Here is a 20,366-nt window from a genome sequence, read left to right as displayed (position 1 = left end):
CCACAGTGCCAGAGACCCAGGTTCGATTATCAGTTGGGTCACTGTCTGTGCGGAGTTTGCATATTCTCCCCGTGTCTGTGTGGGTTTTCTCCAGACGCTCCGGTTTCCTCCCACAGTCCAAAGATGTGCAGATTAGGTGAATTGGCCATGATAGATTCTCCCCCAGTGTACCCGAACAGGCGCCAGAGTATGGCGATTAGGAGATTTTTCACAGTAACTTCATTGCAGTGTTAATGTACGCCTACTTGTGACTAATGAATAAATTTTAACTTTACTTAACTCTACATATTTATCCTACTAGTCCCCCTGACACTAAGGGGCAATTTAGCATGGCCAATTCACCTAACCAGCATGTCTTTCTGACTGCGGGAGGAAACCGGAGTATCCGGAGGAAACCCACGCAGACACCTTGAGAACGTGCAAACTCTGCACAGGCAGTCACCCAAGGCCGGAATTGAACCGGGGTCCCTGGAGTTCTTAGGCAGCAGTGCTAACCACTGTGCCACTGTGCTATTGTTATAGATACTCTCCAGTCTGTCAAACATCCCATCAGTATTTTAAACTCTCTATCCATAGTTTCTTCAGCTGTTCCAATGAAGCTCAAGTTAATCTCAAGCAACAGCACCTCAATGCACTTTGCAACTTCCAGACACAGCACTGAGCTCAACAGCTTCAGATTAGAACCACCAGTCACATCTTCTCAAGCAGCAGCTTCGGGTAACGCAAGAACAAAATACTGCAGGTTCTGGAAAACTGAAATACAAATAGAAAATGCTGGACATGCTCAGTAGGCCTGACCGTATCTGTGGAGGGAGAAACAGAGTTAACGTTTCAGGTTGATGAGCTTTCATCAGAACTACTGGACTCGTTCCTGAGGCAACCAGTCACACCGCCTCCAGCTTTAGTGCTTTTCCTTATCCCACTGCCAGACATTATTGCCTCGCATCACCCTCCCTTTGTCTGAACTAACACCATGCTTTGACATTGAAGAGGGTAGATATTGATGTGTCTGCTTATTGGGTGCTCTATGAATATACGTCACACCAAATTTAGTTGGCGGGATAGCCAGTTTCGGACTGGCAAAGGCTTTGGTCCCACTACTGCACTCATTTGGACTATTTTGTAGGTGTTCATGCCAGATGCTTAATATAGACGTTTGGCCTCTTTAATTACCAAAACTCTCTCTTATGCTTCAAGATTCTTCAGCCATTTGATTTGATTTAATTTGATTTATTATTGTCACATGTATTGGGATACATGAAAAGTGTTGTTTCTTGTGCATTATACAGACAAAGCATACCATTCATAGAGTACATATAGAGGTCTATAAAATAATGAGGGGCATAGATCAGCCAGATCGTCAATATCTTTTCCCATAGGTAGGGGAGTCTAAAACTAGAGGGCACAGATTTAAGGTGAGAGGGGAGAGATACAAAAGGGTCCAGAGGGGCAATTTTTTCACAGAGGGTGGTGAGTGTCTGGAACAAGCTGCCAGAGGTAGTAGTAGAGGCGGGTACTCTTTTATCTTTTAAAAAGCATTTAGACAGTTACATGGGTAAGATGGGTATAGACGATATGGACCAAATGCGGGCAATTGGGACTAGCTTAGGTGTTTAAAAAAAAGGGCGGCATGGACAAGTTGGGCCGAAGGGCCTGTTTCCATGATGTAAATGTCTATGACTCTGACTCTATAACTCATGTCGGAGAAGGAAAGGAGAGAGTGCAGAATGCAGTGTTACATTTACAGGTAGGGTGTAGAGAAAGATCAAGTTAATATAAGGTAGGTCCATTCATTTTATCCATCGGAAAGAAATGGGAAGAAATGATTGGAAAGTGCATGTTGAGCTCACTTAATGGGGTTAATTCACTGTTCAGAGAATGGATGGAATATGGAATTTGCTACCACTGGAACCAGCTGAGGTGAATAGCATTGCTGTGTTTAAGACAATGAGGGAAAAAGAAATTGAAGGCTGCGTGGTTTGGGTAAGATGAAGTGGAGTGGGTGGAGACTCTTGTGGAGCATAAACACCAGCAAATACCAGCAGGGTGAAATGGCCTGTTTCTGTGCTGTAATTCCTATATAATTTTATGTTGGATGGTTTCATTTTGGTCGACGAATCCAGTCAAATGTGGGTGGTTAATATGATAATAGAAAACTGATTTTTCTTTCTGAAGCTCAAGCACTAAACATTTTGTAAGCTTGATTAATTCACTCCTTCATTTCATTGTATATAAAGATACAGATTTGAGAGAAGGAATGGTGATATAGTCCCATCAGAATGGTGTGTGTCTTAGGGGGGAACCTGCAGCTGTTAGCATTTCCATGTGTCTGCTGCCCTTGTCCTTCTGGGCCACGGATTGAAAGGTATTGACAAAGGAGTCTTTGGCAGTTTCTGTAGAAGTAGAGCTGCCACTGTGTATCTTTGGGATGCTGGAGGTTGTTGGAGGTTGTGGATGGGGTGTCAAGCAAATGGGCTGCTTTGTCCTGCATGGTGTCGAGCTTCTTGGGTGTTGTTGGAGCTGCACTCACCCAGGCAAGTGGAGAGTACTCTGTCACACTCCTGACTTACGCTTTGTAGGTGGTGGACAGGCTTTGGGGAGTCAGTAGGTGAGTTATGCACCGCAGGATTCCTAGCCTCTGACCTGCTCTTGTGGCCATAGAATATATATGGTTGGTGCAATTCAGTTGCTGGTCAATGGTAACCACCAGGATGTTGATAACTGGGGATTGAGCAATGGTAATACCATTCCATATCAAGAGAGGAGATAGTTGTCAGGGCCCACAGTCTTTGAAGCATCCAATGCCTTCAGCTGTTTAGCGATATTATGAGGAGTGAATCAAATTGGTTGAAGACTGACATCTGCGATGATGGGGACCTCAGGACGGTGTTGTGCTTCGTGAGGGCAGGCGGTTGGATGAGGATGAGGTGCAGCGATTTTTTTTCTCTTTTGTTGGCTCACTCACCACCTGCCGGAGACCCGGTCTAGCAGTTAGGTCTTGTAGGACCCAACCATTCTCAGTCAGGGAACTACTGACCCACTCTAGGCAATGGACATTGAAACCCCTACCTTGGGTACATACACTACACTACATAGCCACCACAGGTGCTTCCTCCAAGTGGTGTTCAACATGGAGGAATACTGATTCATCAGTTGAGGGAGGGTGATAGGTGGCAATCAGCAGGAAGTTTCCTTGACCATGTTTGACCTGTTGCCATGAGACATCACTGCGTCCAGAATTGATGCTGAAAACTCCCAGCACTACTCCCTCCCAACATTGCTGGTTGTGTCCTGTCAGTGGGAAAGGACACGCCCAGGGATGGAGATGTCTGGGGTATATTCTGTAATAAATGATTCCATGAGTGTTAGTATGTCAGGATGTTGCATGAAATTTCTGTGGGACAACTCTTCCAAATTTTGGTGCAAGCCTCTATATGTTTCACTCTCATCTCTTCTAACAGAGATAAGGAGATCATGGCTTTCTTCCAGCCCACCAGTCCACTCTGTTCCCAAATCCCACCTCTCTACTGTACTTCGGAAAATCAATTTCATTATTTGAAATTTCTATCACACCTTCCCCATGCCTTTTCCAAGCTAATGTCTACCAAAAGAGAAAATGCTGGAAAATCTCAGCAGGTCTGGTAGCATCTGTAAGGAGAGAAAAGAGCTGACGTTTCGAGTCCAGATGGCCCTTTGTAGCTTTGACAGAAGGTCATCTGGACTCGAAACGTCAGCTCTTTTCTCTCCTTACAGATGCTGCCAGACCTGCTGAGACTTTCTAGCATTTTCTCTTTTAATTTCAGTTTCCAGCATCTGCAGTAATTTGCTTTTATCTTATGTCTACCAGAATGCTGAGCTATGACTGTCAATCCCATATCCAGTCAACTTAATGAGCACTTCAAATATCCTTTCTGACCCTGGACAGGCTTAAGTTGTTTTTGTTGGAGCAGAGAAGACTGAGGGGCAACTTGATCGAGGTGTACAAGATTAGGAGGGGAATGGACAGAGCTGTTCCCCTTGGTTGCAGGGTCAGTCACAAGGGGACAGAGGTTCAAGGTGAGGGACAAGAGTTTTAGGGGGGAATGTGAGGAAAAACATTTTGAAGGTCTGGAATGCGCTGCCGAGGAGGGTGGTAGAGGTGGGTTGCCTCACATCCTTTAAAAAGCACGTGGATGATCACTTGACACATCATAACATTCAAAGCTATGGGCCAAGTACTGGTAGATGAGATTAGGCAGAAGGTCAGGTGTTTCTCACATGTCAGTGTGGACTCAATGAGCCGAAGGGCCTCTTCTGCACTATATGAATCTATGATTCCCCTGCTGGCTGGCAGGCCCTGTCTTTTCTTCTTTGGAGAAATACCTCAAATAGTGACGAGACGGAGTACAAGATAATGGGCAAGGCAGATGAACTCAGGGCACGGATGGATACATGGGACTGGGATATTATAGCTGTTCGTGGACCATGGTTAAAGGGAGGGACAGGACTGGCAGCTCAAAGTTAAAAGATATGGATGCTATAGGAAAGATAGAACAGCAGATAAGAGAGGAGGGGGAATTGCATTTTTGATTCAGGAAAACATCACGGCAGTACAGAGAGGGGATATATCCAAGGGTTCGGCCACTGAGTCTATATGTGTTGAACTTAGAAATAAGAAGGGAGAGATCACTTCGATAGGATTGTCCTGTAGGTCCCAAAATAGTCAGCGGGAAATTGATGAGCAAATATGTAAGGAGTTTACAGATAGCTCCAAGAAAATTAGGGTGGTAACAGTAGGGACTTTAACTTTCCAACATTGACTGGGACAGCCATAGGGCCCGATTTTACCATTGGAACGGCGCGAAAACCTGGTAAAGTCGGGTGTGAGGCCATTAAGGCGGTCCGCACACGCGTCCATGCAGATGGCCACTTTACCGAGACCCAGGAATGGCCGCGATCCGATTCACGCCCGAAATGGGCGCAACGGCAATTTAAATGCATTTGCATGCATTTAAATTGAATTAATGAACTTCCGTCTCAACTTTATCAGCATTTCCCCCTTTACCACCACGTTCGCCGATCCGGAATCACGCCGAAATGGACATGCTGAATAAAAGTCTGAATCGGGCGCTCCAGCTGCTGAAGAGGCGAGTTCAGAGCTTCTAACGGCTCTCTGACTCAGATCAGTGGTGGGCAGAGGGTGGGGGAGGAGGAGGAGGCTGGTCAGATGTATCTCTGGTGGGGAGGCGGGGAGGGAGGGCCGATCGTTGTCTGGTTGGCGGGGGGAGGGAGGGCCGATCATTGTCTGGTTGGGGGTGGGAGGAGGGTGATCGCTGTCTGGTTGGGGCGGGGAGGAGAGCAGATCATTCTCTGGGGTAGGAGGGGGAAGTGAGGCCAGATCATTCTCTGGGTTGTCGGGGGGGGGGGGGGTGGGGGGGGGCGGGGGGGGGGGGGGGGGGAGTGAGGCCTGATCATTCTCTGGGTTGGGGGGGACGGGGGGGAGTGAGGCCAGATCATTCTCTGGGGGGGGGAGGAGGGAGGCGGGTAAATTGTATCTCTGGTGGGGGGGACGGGGGGGTTGCGCAGGGGGGTCCGCTGCCACTCTGCGGGTGATTGGTGGGGGGGAAGGGGGCAGGGGGTTGCGATCGGTCTGGGTAGTGGGGGGGGTGGATAAGGGGGACAGTGATGTCTGCCGGGGCCATCGCTCCCGCTTTTCACTCCCAGGCCGCTTTATCCGCTTTTTGCGGCCCGGGAGCAATCTGACACGGGCGCGCTTTTTCAAATTTTTTTCTCACTGTGCATGCGCAGTTCAGAACTCCGATCGTTTCGGGCGTGATGAGCCCCGCCCATAGCACAATTTAGACTCGCGATCTTTTTTTCAGGCTGAGTGCATATGGGTGCATCTGAAAGCAGATTTCCAAGTCGGATCTGAATTGCGCCCAGATTCAGTACTTAGAATGAAAATGGTAAAATCAAGCCCATAGTATTAGGAGCTTGGATGGGGAGAAATTTGTTGAGTGTATTCAGGAGGAATTTCTCATTCAGTATGTGGATGGCCCAACTAGAGAGGGGGCAAAACTTGTCCTCCTCTTGGGAAATAAGGAAGGGCAGGTGGCAGAAGTGTTAGTGAGGGGTCATTTGGGACCAGTGACCATAGTTCCATTAGTTTTAAGATCGCTATGGAGAATGATAGGTCTGGCCCAAATGTTAAAATTCTAAATTGCGGCAAGGCCAATTCTGATGATATCAGGCAGGAATTTTCAAAAGTAAATCGAGGGAGTCTGTTGACAGGCAAAGAGATGACTGGTAATTGGGAGCTTTCAAAAGTATATTAACCAGGGTTCAAGATAAGTACATTTCTTTAGAGTGAAAGGCAAAGCTGGAAGAAGTAGGGAACTGTGGATGACTCAGGATATTGTGCTCTGGTCAAGAAGGAGGCATATGACGTGCGTAGGCACCTGTGATCAAATGGATTCTTTGAAGAGCATAGAGAGTGTCGGAGTAAAGTTAATAGAGAAATCAGGAGGACAAAAAGGGGACATGAGGTTGCTTTGGCAGATATGGCAAAGGAGAATCCAAAGAGTTTCTACAAATACATGAAAGGAAAAAGAGTAGCGAGGGAGAGAGTAGGGATCAATAAGGACATCTATGTGTAAATCCACAAGAGAAGGGTGAGATCCAAAATGAATATTTCTCATCAATATTTGCTGTTGAAAAAGACATCGATGTTTGGGAGCTTGGGGAAATAAATAGTGATGTCTTGAGGAATGTACATATTCCAGAGAAGGAGATGCTATAAATCTTAAAGCGCATCAAGGTAGGTAAATCCCTGGGACCTAATGAAGTGCATCCCAGGACACTGTGGGAGGCTAGGGAGGAAATTGTGGGACCCTAGCAGACATATTTGAATCATCGACAGCCACAGGTGGGGTGCCTGAAGATTGGAGGGTGACAAATGTTATACCTTTGTTTAAGAAGGCCTGCAAGCAAAAGCCTGGGAACTACAGACCAGTGAGCCTTACATTTGTAATGGATAAGTTGTCAGAAGGTATTCTGAGAGACAGGAGCTAGAGGCATTAAGAGAGGCAAGGACTGATTAGGGGCAGTCAGTATCGCTTTGTGAGTGGAAAATCATGTCTCACGAATTTGATTGACTTTTTTGAAGAGGTAACCAAGAAGGTAGATGAGGGCAGTGCAGTTGATGTTGTCTACATGGACTTTAGCAAGGCCTTTGACAAGATACCGCATGGTAGGTTGTTGCATAAGATTAAATCTCACGGGACCCAGGATGAGGTAGCCAATTGGATACAAAATTGGCTTGAAGACAGAAGACAGAGGGTGGTTGTAGAGGGTTGTTTCTCAAACTGGAAGCCTGTGACCAATCGTGTGCTGGGATCGGTGCTGGGTCCACTACTATTTGTCATTTATATTTATGATTTAGATGAGAATTTAGGAGGCATGATTAGTAAGCTTGCAAATGACATCAAGATTGGTCGCACAGTGGATAGTGAATAAGGTTATCTCGGATTGCAACAGAATCTTGATCCATTGGAACAAAACGCATCACCTCACATTTATCTAAATTAAGCTCCATCTGCCATTCATTGGCCCAATGAATGGCAGATGGAGCTTAATTTAGATAAATGTGAGTGATGCATTTTGGTAGATCAAACCAGGGCAGAACTTACTCAGTTAATGGTCGGGCATTGTGGAGAGTTTTAGAACAAAGAGATCTAGGGGTACAGGTTCATAGCTCCTTGAAAGTGGAGTCACAGGTGGACAGAGTGGTGACGAAGGTATTTGGCATGCTTGGTTTCATTGATCAGAACATTCAAAACAGGTGTTGGGACATCTTGTTGAAGTTGTACAAGACATTGGTAAGGCCTCACTTGGAATACTGTGTACAGCTCTGGTCACCCTATTATAGAAAGGATATTATTAAACTAGAAAGAGTGCAGATAAGATTTACTAGGATGCTACCGGGACTTGATGGTTTGAGTTATAAGGAGAAGGTGGATAGACTGAGACCTTATTTCCTGGTGCGTAGGAAGCTTAGGGGTGATCTTATAGAGGTTTATAAAATAATGAGGGGCATAGATCAGGTAGACAGTCAATATCTTTTCCCAAAGGGAGGGGAGTCTAAAACTAGAGAACATAGGTTTGAGGTGAGAGGGGAGAGATACAAAAGTGTCCAGAGGGGCAATTTTTTCACACAGAGGGTAGTGAGTGTCTGGAACAAGCTGCCAGAAGTAGTAGTAGGGGCGGGCACAATTTTGTCTTTTAAAAAGTAATTAGACAGCTACATGGATAAGATGGGTATAGAGGGATATGGGCCAAACACGGGCAATTGGGACAGGCTTAGTGGTAAAAGAAAGGGCGGCATGGGCAAGTTGGGCCGAAGGGCCTGTTGCTATGCTGTAAATCTCTATGACTCTATGGCCAGAGCAGGATCCAAAGAAGCAGCGAACCTGGTGAACTGGTGCAACAACAATAATCTCTCCCTCAATGTCAACAAAATGAAGGAGTCATCGACTTCAGGAATCGTAGTGGAGAACATGCCCTTGTCTACATCAATGGGGATGAAGTAGAAATGGTCGGGAGCTTCAATTTTCTAATTGTCCAGACCACCAACAACTTGGCCTTGTCCCTCCATGGCAACACTATAGTTAAGAAGGCCCGCCAATGCCTCTATGTTCTTAGGAGACTAAGGAAATTTGGCATGACTGCTGCGACTCTCACCAACTTTTACAAATGCACCATAGAAAGCATTCTTTTTGGCTGTATCACAGGTTGGTTTGGCTCCTGCTCTGTCCAAGACCGCAGTAAACTACAAAGTGTTGTGAACAAAGCCCAGTGTATCACTCAAACTAGCCTCCTATCCACTGACACTGTGTACACTTCCCACTGCCTTGAAAAAACAGCCAGCTTAATCATGGACCCCACGCACCCTGGACATACTCCCTTTCACCTTCTTCTCTCAGGAGAAAGATACAAAAGTTTGAGGTCACGTATCAACTGACTCAAGAACAGCTTCTTCCCTTCTGCCATCAGACTTTTGAATGGACCTACTTCACATTAAGTTGATCTTTCTCTACACCCTAGCTATGACTGTAACTTGACATTCTGCACCTTCTCTTTTCCTTCTCTATGAATGGTATGCATTGCCTGTATCGCACGCAAGAAACAATACTTTTCACTGTACCCCAATACAGTGGGAAATACTGTGACAATAAATCAAATCAAAGTCAAATAAGTATTTCTGGCCTCTGCTTAAATTGATTATTGTTATTGTATGGAACACATTTCAGTGGATTAAATAGTTCAGTTCAAAAGTTAGCATATTCTCTTTTATTTTCAATAAGTAATTATTACATTGCAGCAATGGTGCCCACATTTCTAAAGTATTTTATTCACTGTATAATGTGCTTTAGGGTGTCTTGAGGTCATGAAATGAAGGATTTTCCTTTCCCATTTAAAAATATGGTCTTTCATGGCATCCATAGGCATTCTACAGCAGTGAAGCATTTTTGAAGTATAGTCATTGTTGGTATTGTAGGAAACACAGCGGCCCCCTGATGTGCAGCAAGCTCTCACATCATCTGCAATAATATTTTTGATCTGGTTGGGATAACATGGAATATTTTGAGGCTGATAAAGTAAGGAAAATGTTTATTTCATTGAGGAACATCTTACAGTGGCTTCGTCTTGCAATGAGTTTGATCAAGACCTCGGGTCACTGTCTGCGTGGCGTTTGCACGTTCTCCCCATGTCTGTGTGAATTTCCTCCAGGTGCTCCCTTTTCCTCCCACACGCCAAAGATGTGCAGGTTAGATGGATTGGCCATGCTAAATTGCCCCTTAGTGTCCCAAGATATGTAGGTTAGGGGGATTAGTGGGAGTAAGTATGTGGAATTACGGGCCTGGGTGGGATGCTATGTCAGAGTGTTGGTGCAGACTCGATGGGCTGAATGGCCTCTTCTGCATTGTAGGGTTTGGATGCATCTATGCAGAGAGAGCAAGATAGTAAGATATTGCTTTGCTTCCTGTGGTGATGTGTACTGTGTGTCTAGCATTTCACACATTTCGAATTAACCCTTAAACCCCATCCACCTGTTTGCTTCTCAGCGTTGTTTGAGGGTTGCCTTGGCTTGGATACAGAGGAGAACTCCTCGCTCTTGTGCTTTGAAGTAGTGCCAATGTGGATATTGCTCACATCTATCTGAACGGGCAGATGAATTCAGCACCTCGGACAGTGTCACCTACTCTCAGCACTCCTTTTCCTCATGATGTGGAGATGCCGGCGTTGGACTTGGGGTAAGCACAGTAAGATGTCACTTGGTAGCACAAGCCACAAGCTTTCGGAGCACTGCCCTTGTGGCTTGTGCTACCAAATAAACCTGTTGGACTTTAACCTGGTGTTGTGAGACTTCTTACTGTGCCTTTTCCTCAGCCCTGCATCTGTCTCCACTTCAGGGGGGTTGAATCAGTTTCCACCAGCCTTGCAGGAAGTGCATTCCAGGTCCTCAAACTTGCGGGGAACAAAACAAAGTCCCCTCACTCCACCTACACCCCTCTCTCCCCCCTAACCCCGTTCCTTTTGGCAATTATTTTAAATCTGGAATCTGTGGTCAGGGAGCTTCCTGCCAGTGGGAGCAGTCCCTCCCGAACTATCCCATCAAAAGCCTTCATCATTCTGAACTCACTTCATAAATCTCGCCTTAATCTTCTTGCTGTTCCCAGTGACAAAACTCCCAGCGTCTCCAGTCTCACCAGACAACCGAAGCCACAAATCCAATATTGTTCTGGTTTTTTTGTTTGTTATGCGGTTGAATGATGGTGATCAGGATTGAGTCTGCAGCTTTGAATAAACAATTCTCTTCAGAAGGCGATTTGCCTTTCTTTTAGAGGGAAATAAACTTGCAGTTATCTTCCTTTCACACTAGATGTCTCTCTGACGCTTCCTGGGCATCTTGCAGCGTTAAACCAGCCCCAGAAAGTCAGAGCCGCAGATGCTTCGTTTAACCAGTGTGTTCCTCACTCCGGAGTGGAACCAGTCGGAGTGAGTATATCTGCCACTTGCTTGGCGATCCAGCAGTACTACATCCCACCCACACCTCCCCGCCCCCCCCCCCCCCCCGCCCACTCAGTGCGAGGAATGAGGTGGGTTCCGACTTAAGAAATGGAACGTTAGTTATGCCAAGAGATAGTGGTAAATTGAAGGAAATGATACTCTCATTTATCGCCCCCCCTCCCCTCTCTTCAATACCCTGGTGTACTTATAATGGGGAAGAAACCATGACAATTATATTTGAAAGACAGTTTTTTTTAAATCCTCAAGTTATAGAAAGATTAAATAAGACCCCTTCCACAAAAGCAATTGGAGGATAGACAGGGGGATCCCTGTGGAGGGAGAACCACCTGGAAAACCTCTCTCCCTAAAATCCAAAATAACTTCACACCAAAATCCTGCCGCATACTCTGACAGACCTGCTTTGAGATTGCTGCGAAATGAGCGCCGATTCAGGCAGGTAGAGGGAGCAGAATCACACGGGATATTCCAGTAGCCCCAGTGCCATGTGCTCTCCGACACCATTAATGATTGATTTTATTTAATGGCGTTTTTTTTCCTCTCTCCCTCTCCCACCCCCCTCACTCACACATACACACACTCTCTCTCTCTAGTATCCTGGCGTTCAGTGTAAAGCAGAGAGAGAGAGAGATAGAGAGAGAGACAGCGAAGATTTGACTTTGGGCTGCATCTTGTATTTTTTTGTCTGTGCATTATTCATTTTTCTTAACCTGTGTGTAAAGCGTCAGGATTGTTCTGATGTTTTATTTGTGGGGGTGTGTGTGAGGGGGGACCGGGGGGGGGGGGGTGTTCTTAATGCAGAAGAAAGAGAAACCAATCGTCTTTCGGATACATGCAAACTGCAGATCTAAGATTGTCAGTGTTGCTGCACACACTCTCCGGGTATGTATAGACAGTGTCAACACGCTGGGGCTGCATTGGGCTGAACTTCCATTCCTGCAGTCACATTAACACGGTGCAATTGTTATTTTCTCGGGGGGGAAATGTTGCTATCAGGGGCGGAGGGGGGGGGGGGGAGGTGGAGGGAGATCTGATGAGTAATTATTAATTAACCGGTCTGAAGTCGGATCCCCTGATCACACTTGATTTCCGCGTCTGGCCGCTTCACGGGCGAACTCTGGATGTTTGCAGGTTGCAGTTGGTGAACCCCAGCGTTCCATCATCGACTCCAGTTCCTTGGTGCTCACTGTGCCGAATGTGTCACTCTGCAGCCGGGCGGAACCCAGGCTGCTTACACTGCGCCGGCCCATCCTCTCCAGCCTGCCTCTCTTCACAGATATCTCCAGATATTACACATTCCATACCGCCCAGTGGAAATGGACGCGGATTTTCGCTCTCAGCCACCTCCTCGCAGCCCCGGACTCTCCGCACAATGATCTGGCAAAGCCTTTTTTGGCACCGTGGGTGCTAACCTTAGTCAGGTAGAGGCAGTGCCGGGCTGCCTCCCACTCTGGGACTCTATTCCATTGCTGCTGTGGAATTTGCCAGGTTACACTTTAGAGTTTTGACGCCACCGATGCGATTGCATCGCGAACCGGAAAACCCGCAGAGAAAGACAAGGTAATGCAACTTTGGAGAGGTTTACAATGTGGTTAACCTGCACCAATAAGTGTAACTCTGATAACCTTCTGTCTCTGAACGCTCCTGTACAGTAATCTCCCTCCCAATCGGGATCTATCCCTCATCTTATATCTGCCCTTCATTTACCTTTCCCTGTCAGACAGAATGATTGGGGTTTTTGTACAACTTTTCCTGTTTGCAATCTATCTGCTTGCCTTCATTTTTGACTTGCTCTTTATTACCGGTCTCTCTCGTTCGCCCTCTCTCTCTGTCACTCTCTCCTTCCCCACTCTTACTCCCCCTCTCTCCCCCAAACCCACTCCTCTCTCCCCCTCTCTCTCATTCACTCTCTCTCCTTCCTCACGCTCACTCCCCCTCTCCCAATCCCACTCCACATTTCTCTCCATCTGTCTCTCTCTCTTTCACTCTCTTTTCTCACTCTCATTCCCTCTCTCCCAATCCCACTCCATCTTTCTCTCTTCCCCCTCTCCCTTCCCCCTCTCCCTCCTTTCCCTGTTTCACTCTTCCTCTCTCTCCCCCAATCCCATTCCATTATTCTCCCTCTCTCATTCTCTCTCTGGCGTGTCTACAGCACTAAAGGTCCCATTCTTCTTGCCCTCCCAGGTGGATGTTGCGAAGATGCTCCTCCTTATCTTGTTGGCTGTCTCGGTCCCCACCACCTCGCCCTCCTCGGAGTCTGACGCTAAGGAGATTTGCTCCGTCTGTTCCTGCACTACAGTCGAGCACATCCTCTACATCTCCTGCGAGAAGGGGAGTATGTACAGACCCAATCAGCTCAAACCGCCGCTCGCTAGCTTCTACCACCTCAACCTGCAAAACAACCTGCTAGTCTCCTTGCCTCCTTTCTCCTTCAGTAACTTCAGCAACGCGATTTCGCTGCAACTGGGGAATAACAAGCTGCAGGAAATCCAGGCGGGAGCTTTCCGGGGACTGGGTAGCCTCAAACAGCTACACCTTAACAATAATGAGTTACAGATGCTGCGAGCCGAAATGTTCCAGGGTTTGGAGAATTTGGAATATCTCCAGACCGACTACAATCTCATCAAGTTGATCGAGCGAGGAACCTTCAACAAGATGCACAGGCTCAAAGTCCTGATCCTCAACGACAACTTAATCTCGCACCTTCCCGACAATATCTTCCGCTTCGCCTCTCTCACCCACCTGGATCTCCGCGGAAACAGGCTGCAAAACATCCCTTATATCGGAGTGCTGGAGCACATCGGCAGGATAGTCCAGTTCCAACTGGAGGACAACCCCTGGAACTGCTCCTGCGACCTCTTGTCCCTCACCACCTGGCTGGAGAACATGCCCTACCACCTTCAGATTGGCGATGCCAAGTGCGAAATGCCCACCCACCTGTACGGGAAATCCCTCAAAGAGACCAGCAAGATGGAACTGTGCCCTGAGGAAGGGGACACTCACTTTGACTCCAGTCTCTCTCCACCTTTGCAAGTGATTCCCCGGGTTACTCGCCGCCCAGTCACCGCCCCCCGCTCTCCCACCAACTCCCCCCGGGACACCAACTCGCCCAACAGGTCCCAGTCAGGCATCGTGTCCGGAAAATTCCTCTCCAGCAGCCGCAACTACAGCCAGATTGTGTCTTTCCAAACGCGGGTGCCACCTCACCTCCCATGCCCAGCCCGGTGTATTTGCCAAAGCGAATCCTCAGAGTTGGGTCTGAGTGTCTACTGCCAAGAGAGAGGGATAGAGAGTGTCTCCCTCCTCCTCCCCAAACCTCCCAGTGCTAGCAAATTGCTCCTGAACGGCAATTCCATCAGGGATATCGGGATCTCGGATCTGGGGGGTTACGAAGGGTTGGATTTGCTCAATCTGGGGAACAATAAAATCACTGCCATTCAAAAAGGGGTGCTGAGTAATCTGACCAACCTGCGGAGACTGTTCCTGAATGGGAACCAGATAGAGAGACTATGTCAGGACATGTTTCTGGGCCTCCAAAATCTGCAGTACCTGTACCTTCAATACAACCTGATCAAGGAGGTCCTGGCAGGAACCTTCGACTCCATGTCCAACCTCCAACTGTTGTACTTGAATAACAACCTGCTGAAGGGTTTGCCAGCCTACGCTTTCGCTGGAGTGCCCCTGGCCCGCCTCAACCTGAAAAACAACCACTTCATGTACCTCCCAGTTAGCGGGGTATTGGATCAGCTGCGGTCGCTCACACAGATCGATCTAGAGGGCAATCCTTGGGATTGTACCTGTGACCTGGTGGCCTTGAAGCTGTGGGTGGAGAAACTCAGCCAGGCCACCCAGGTGAGGGAGGTGAGGTGTGAAACCCCGGTCAAATTCGCCAGCGTGGATCTGAGGACATTGAAGAGTGAAGTGCTGTGCCCCCGACTCCTGACCAAGCCCCCTCCAGCCAGCCCCAGCCCCAAGCCCACCAGCACCTCGGAGGCCACCCCTCTGAATCTGAGCAAGGGCTCTCCCGGGGGGCCAGTGCCTCTCTCAATCCTCATCCTCAGCATCCTGGTAGTCCTGATTCTCACGGTCTTCGTGGCCTTTTGCCTCCTGGTCTTCGTCCTACAGCGGCACAAGAAGAGCAATGCCAAGCACGAAGGGGTGGGCGGCCAGGAGTGTAACTCCATGCAACTCCACTTGAAGAAGAGCGAGCATCCAGCGGGCAAGGAGGACAGTCTGGGGCTCAGTGCCGGGGACAAGTTCATCCCCCAGAGCATTGAGCAGATGAGCAAGAGCTACTCTGGCAGCCCCAGGAATTCAGAGCAAGGAATCCCCTTCGCAGATCCCCAGGGACAGACCATTTTCCTAAGGAATGTCAGCGAGAAGGAGAAGGACTCCCTACGTCCCGACACCAAAAAGAGACTGAGCACTATCGATGAATTGGACGAGTTACTCCCCACCAGAGATCCGCACTTGTTTTACCGGAACATTATGGAGAGTAAGCAGGAGATTAACAGCATCGGAATCAGTGGCTTCGAATTACAATACCCCGAGAGACAGCCAGAGGGGAAAAAACTAAAGAAATCTCTGCTGGGGGGTAACCATTCCAAAATGCTGGCGGAGCAGCGAAAGGGGGATTATTTCGAACTCAAAGCTAAACTTCAGGGCTCCCCAGATTACCTGCAAGTGCTCGAAGAACAAACAGCTTTGAGTCAATTGTAGGACAGATTGGATATCCTCCAATGGGGTGTTTTTTTTTATTTGGAAAAAAAAACGGAAAAGTGCCTTTCATTTGCTTCACTTTTAGATAAATGTCATATCGAGGGAAGCTTGGACCGATTCTCCCCGTCGCTACCTGCTGCAGAGACTTTTATAAGATGCAGGATTTTCACAATCTGTAAAACAAAACCTCCCAACGCAAACAAGCACTGAGAGGCTGCAAGGTAGACACCACCATCAATGGTAACAGGATTCTATTTTTAATATTACCCACTGACTCCGTTCTAACGTGTCCCAACATCAAAGGCTCTGGTTTGCTCTTTCTGCTATTTTTCTCCAGGATGCGATTGTTTAGTTTTTTAAAAATATTCTATTTATTTTCCCTTCATCCTGCCCACCCCCCCCCCCCCCCGCCCCGCCCCCCCGCCACACACACACACCACTTGCCATCACTCCCGGTGGAAATTGATCTTTCGCTGTTTCTATGCATCCACATTGAGCAATCAGTGCTCTGATTATCTTTGATGTATCTTTTCTGCGTCTTTGCATGGGGGAATGGAGAAGTTCTGTTTGCGACAGGGGCTGAACGGGGGCGGGGGAGGGTGTGTGCGTGTGGCGGGGGTAGAAATGGCATCAACAGTGTCTATGAGATGTTTGTTGCTTATGATATGATCACTTAGGACGAATTACCAAAAGGATAGCCCTCACCTCAGCTCCCCCCACCCCTCCCCCAAGAGAACTTTTAAAACATACCTTGGAGCGGATTGGGAAAAAAATAATAATTTTGGTTTTGTCGTTGGAACTGATAACACAGGTTCCAGTCGGTAGCAAATCGTGATAATTTTGGTAAAAGTGGACTTTCATTTTTTAACCCTATGAGACAGTTTTAAGATCCCGTGATTTTTAGTGTTTCAACAACTGAATTCACCCTCTGCAGCCAAGATTATACTTTCCCAGCCCAAGGATACCAGCTTGCTTACTGTGTAAGCTTATTAAGTAATTTGACAGCCATTGTTTTGAGCTATCTATACCATTCAAATACTCCGAGTTAAAGATTGGCAAATATATATTCATATGTTTACCCCAGTTACCAAAATGTTTACTTGCTAACATATTTATTGAGCTATAAATAATTTGATGTATTTTGTATTTTCATATTTAATTCACAGTGAGTTGTGTTTCTCAGTTTAATATTAATGCAAAGTGTCATTATTTTAGAAGGTGCATACCTAGCCTCGTTATCTACGCAGCCATTTCACAGTTTCATTAAGCAGGACATTTGAGATTTACGTGTCGGATTAATGGGAGGATTTGTACATTTCCTTATTTTAAGTACTGCTTGGTTGCAACTCAGAGTAATTAAAGATGATCTGGGAAAGTGTAATGTCTACATAAATGATTGGTCGTTAAATATCAATTGTAATGAAAAGGAATTTCTATTCAATTCTGCAGCAAATAATCTGTTTAAGTTTTGAACTTTCAAACTGTTGTTAAAACAAAAAGTAAAATGAAAGTACTGTGGATGCTGGAAATCTGAACAGTGGCAGACAAAGCTGGATTGCATCTGATAGGTCAGGCAGTGTCTGTGGAAACAGAAACAAAGTTAATCTGTTAGGCCCATTATTCTTCATCAAACTGAGCTGTTTAAGGTGATTAAAGGAATTGGTACAATACGTAGAGGATGGAGCCCAGAACAAGGGGACATAATGTTAGAATTAGAGCAAGGCTGTTCAGACTTGGTAACAGGAAGCACTTCTTCACACAAAGGGCAGTGGAATAAGCTCTCTCCCATCATATAAGCTGTTGGGGACTGGGGATTAATTGAAATTTTCAAGACTGGGATAACAAGGTTTTTTGTTTAATGGTTAAGGTGCCAATGTGGGCAAGTGCAATCAGAATTTGATCCAATTAAATGGCAGAACAGGTTCGAGGGGTTGAATGGCCTCCTTGTTTATTTCTATGTTCCGAATGTTAATGTGGTAAAACCCCATGGTCTACAATATGAATCCAGCATTTTCAAATGACTTGAAATGCTTAGGGTTTCTGTAAATTTGAGTCTGTGATCAGTAATCCCAGTGAGGCTGACTCGGAAAATGAACTCCCTGTGTGTTTCACTCCTTGCCTGGCCACAAAAGCAATTTCCAATTTGCAGTTGCTCATTTATCATTATAGCAGATCCCTTCCACCCATCTCCTGCATTCATTAAACAACATTGCCTCCCCTGTGTATCAATTTTAAAATTCTATTGCTCATGTTCAAATCCCTCTATGTCTCCTGTCTTTCTAACCTTTTTCAGACTTGTAATCCTCCCACTACTCTGCATTCCTCCAATTTTGGATTCTTGCGTGCACCCAATGTTTGGTAATGTTCTTGTGAAGCATGCAGGGATGTTTTACTGTGATATAAAGACGTTCCATCAATGTAAGTTGTTCTTCAGCTGATGGTAGTGCTTGATGTGGCAAATCGATATCTATGATTGCTCCTAGCATGAAGAGCAGCTTTGAAAAGGTTACTTGGTCATCTGCACACTTAAAAAGCTAGTTAGTTGGCATTTTTGTTGAGTTGAAAGTCCAGTATCATGTTGGATGTGTAAGGGTAATAATAATTATCCTCACAATTGGAAAGCATGTTGCAGTTTGTGTGTCTGGTATAGACAGTAAGAAGTCTCCCAACACCAGGTTAAAGTCCAACAGGTTTATTTGGTAGCAAACGCCACTAGCTTTCGGGGCACAAGTGGCGTTTGCTACCAAATAAACATGTTGGACTTTAACCTGGTGTTGTGAGACTTCTTACTGTGTTTACCCCAGTCCAACGCCGGCATCTCCACATCATGACTGGTAGAGCCAGGAGAAATACAGGTTAAATGTCTCTGTCATGCAGACTGCAAGTCAGGTCACCTGTGACCACTCAATAACAACAGGCAATTGTGTTCCACTCAGAAGGCAGAAGGTACTTCCGCCACTTGTATACATTGCCGCCCATTGGATTTCCATTTGCCTATTATGATGAATAGAAAATCATTGGCGAGGGGGTTTGTGTTCATTCACGTTATGTGCTCTCTGCTTGTGCTGGGATAGACAATGCAGAAAACTTACCCAAATACATCCAATAGATTATTATAGATTTTATTTTTGTAAATCTTCTCCAATCAGCTATGAGCAATACCAGGGGAGACCCACAATATATAGCAATGATGATTGATGGCTGGCAAAAAACAGGAATTCTGGATTGTATCATGCATAAAGCCATCAGAATCTCATGACCTTAGAGCTGCTTAATTTTTATAATATCCTCTGTTTATTAGTTTTACTGGATTGGAGATGGCAGGCCTTTGAATTAAAACGTTTCAGCTAAAAATAATGCAGAGAAGGATTTACGGTGAGTATCTTGCTTGGGTGTTTGAGAATAGCAGCAGTTAGAACAACCGATCCTTCATTATTAAAATTCACAAAAACATCAGCGGGAGGGGGGTAGAACTTAACAATTAATGATAGAATCAAAGAGAAGAACTTGAAAGAGCTGCCCATTATTAACCTTGTCTGATTATCCTTCACACTGACTTCAATGGAAAAGGAAAATCAAGCTTCATGTGTAGCAAATACTGTCCATGTTACACTATTAGCAACATCAGCACCTCTGTCTTTACTCTATTTTAGAAGAGAGAGGAAAACATCAACTTCTGCTTTTCCTTCAAACAGTAAAAATCCTGAAGTTATCCTGAATACTCCAAATGTCCTCCGTTTTGCCAACATGTCCTTTCGCAGGGTCACTATTTTTAGGAGGGGTTTTCCCAGAGCACATAGTGAGAAGCTATTTCCATTGTGAGGCTGGGGGGTTGGTCAGTAACCAGATGGACAGAAAATAATTGACAAAGTTATCCGAGGGGAGAGGACGAAGAATTTTTGTTTACCAAGCAAGTTGTTATGATCTGGAATCAATTGCTTGAGAGGGCGGTGGAATCAGATTCAATAATAACTTTCAAGAACGAAAATTTACAGGGATGCGAGGAAAGATTTGGAGAGTGAGGAGCAGGGCTGATTTGATCGGTCAACCAAAAAGCTTCCTCCGTGCTACATTATTCTATAGCTCTACGATAGCCTCAGTCGTTGACCTCCGCATGTAAATTGCTGCTGGACTGTTCACTTTTACTCAATCTTCTCAATCTGTCTTTCTTTGCTGATATGCTAACAACTGATAGCTCTGAAGGCAAAGAGAGGAGATTTGCATTGAGAAGAAGTGTCCTCAAACTCACTACAAGTAATGTGAATGGATATGCATTAGTTAGGAAGAACTATAATAGACGGGCAATAGTCTGGAAGCAAAAAAGTTTGATTATATCATTAATCATGTAGTGTATCGTTGGAACCCAAGAGTAAATCATGACCTTACATCTGCCAGAGCTTGTTTAATCATCATAACATCTGCCATTTAGTGTTTTTAATTGATTTGAGATGGTTTTCGTTTCAATTGCTGAATCAGGCTTGAGTTACTTATCAATGCCTTCAAGCTACACTTGTAAATGCTCCACCCATTAATTAGAATGCAGGGAAATTGCTTTCAACATTTTAAATAGTGCGCTGTGT

At 45.9% G+C, this 20,366-nt stretch overlaps 1 protein-coding gene across 1 annotated transcript; it reads left to right on the top strand.

The window, feature by feature from the left end:
• Positions 1-13,266: 13,266 nt before the first annotated feature.
• slitrk4 (SLIT and NTRK-like family, member 4) lies at positions 13,267-15,786 on the top strand. The gene has a single exon (XM_078210405.1). The coding sequence runs from the start codon at positions 13,267-13,269 to the stop codon at positions 15,784-15,786; it is 2,520 nt and encodes an 839-aa protein (XP_078066531.1).
• Positions 15,787-20,366: the final 4,580 nt, after the last annotated feature.

The sequence above is a fragment of the Mustelus asterias genome, chromosome 4 (genome assembly GCF_964213995.1).
Source record: "Mustelus asterias chromosome 4, sMusAst1.hap1.1, whole genome shotgun sequence".
NCBI classification, from domain to species: Eukaryota; Metazoa; Chordata; class Chondrichthyes; order Carcharhiniformes; family Triakidae; genus Mustelus; species Mustelus asterias.
This window is presented reverse-complemented; position numbering and strand designations above follow the sequence as displayed.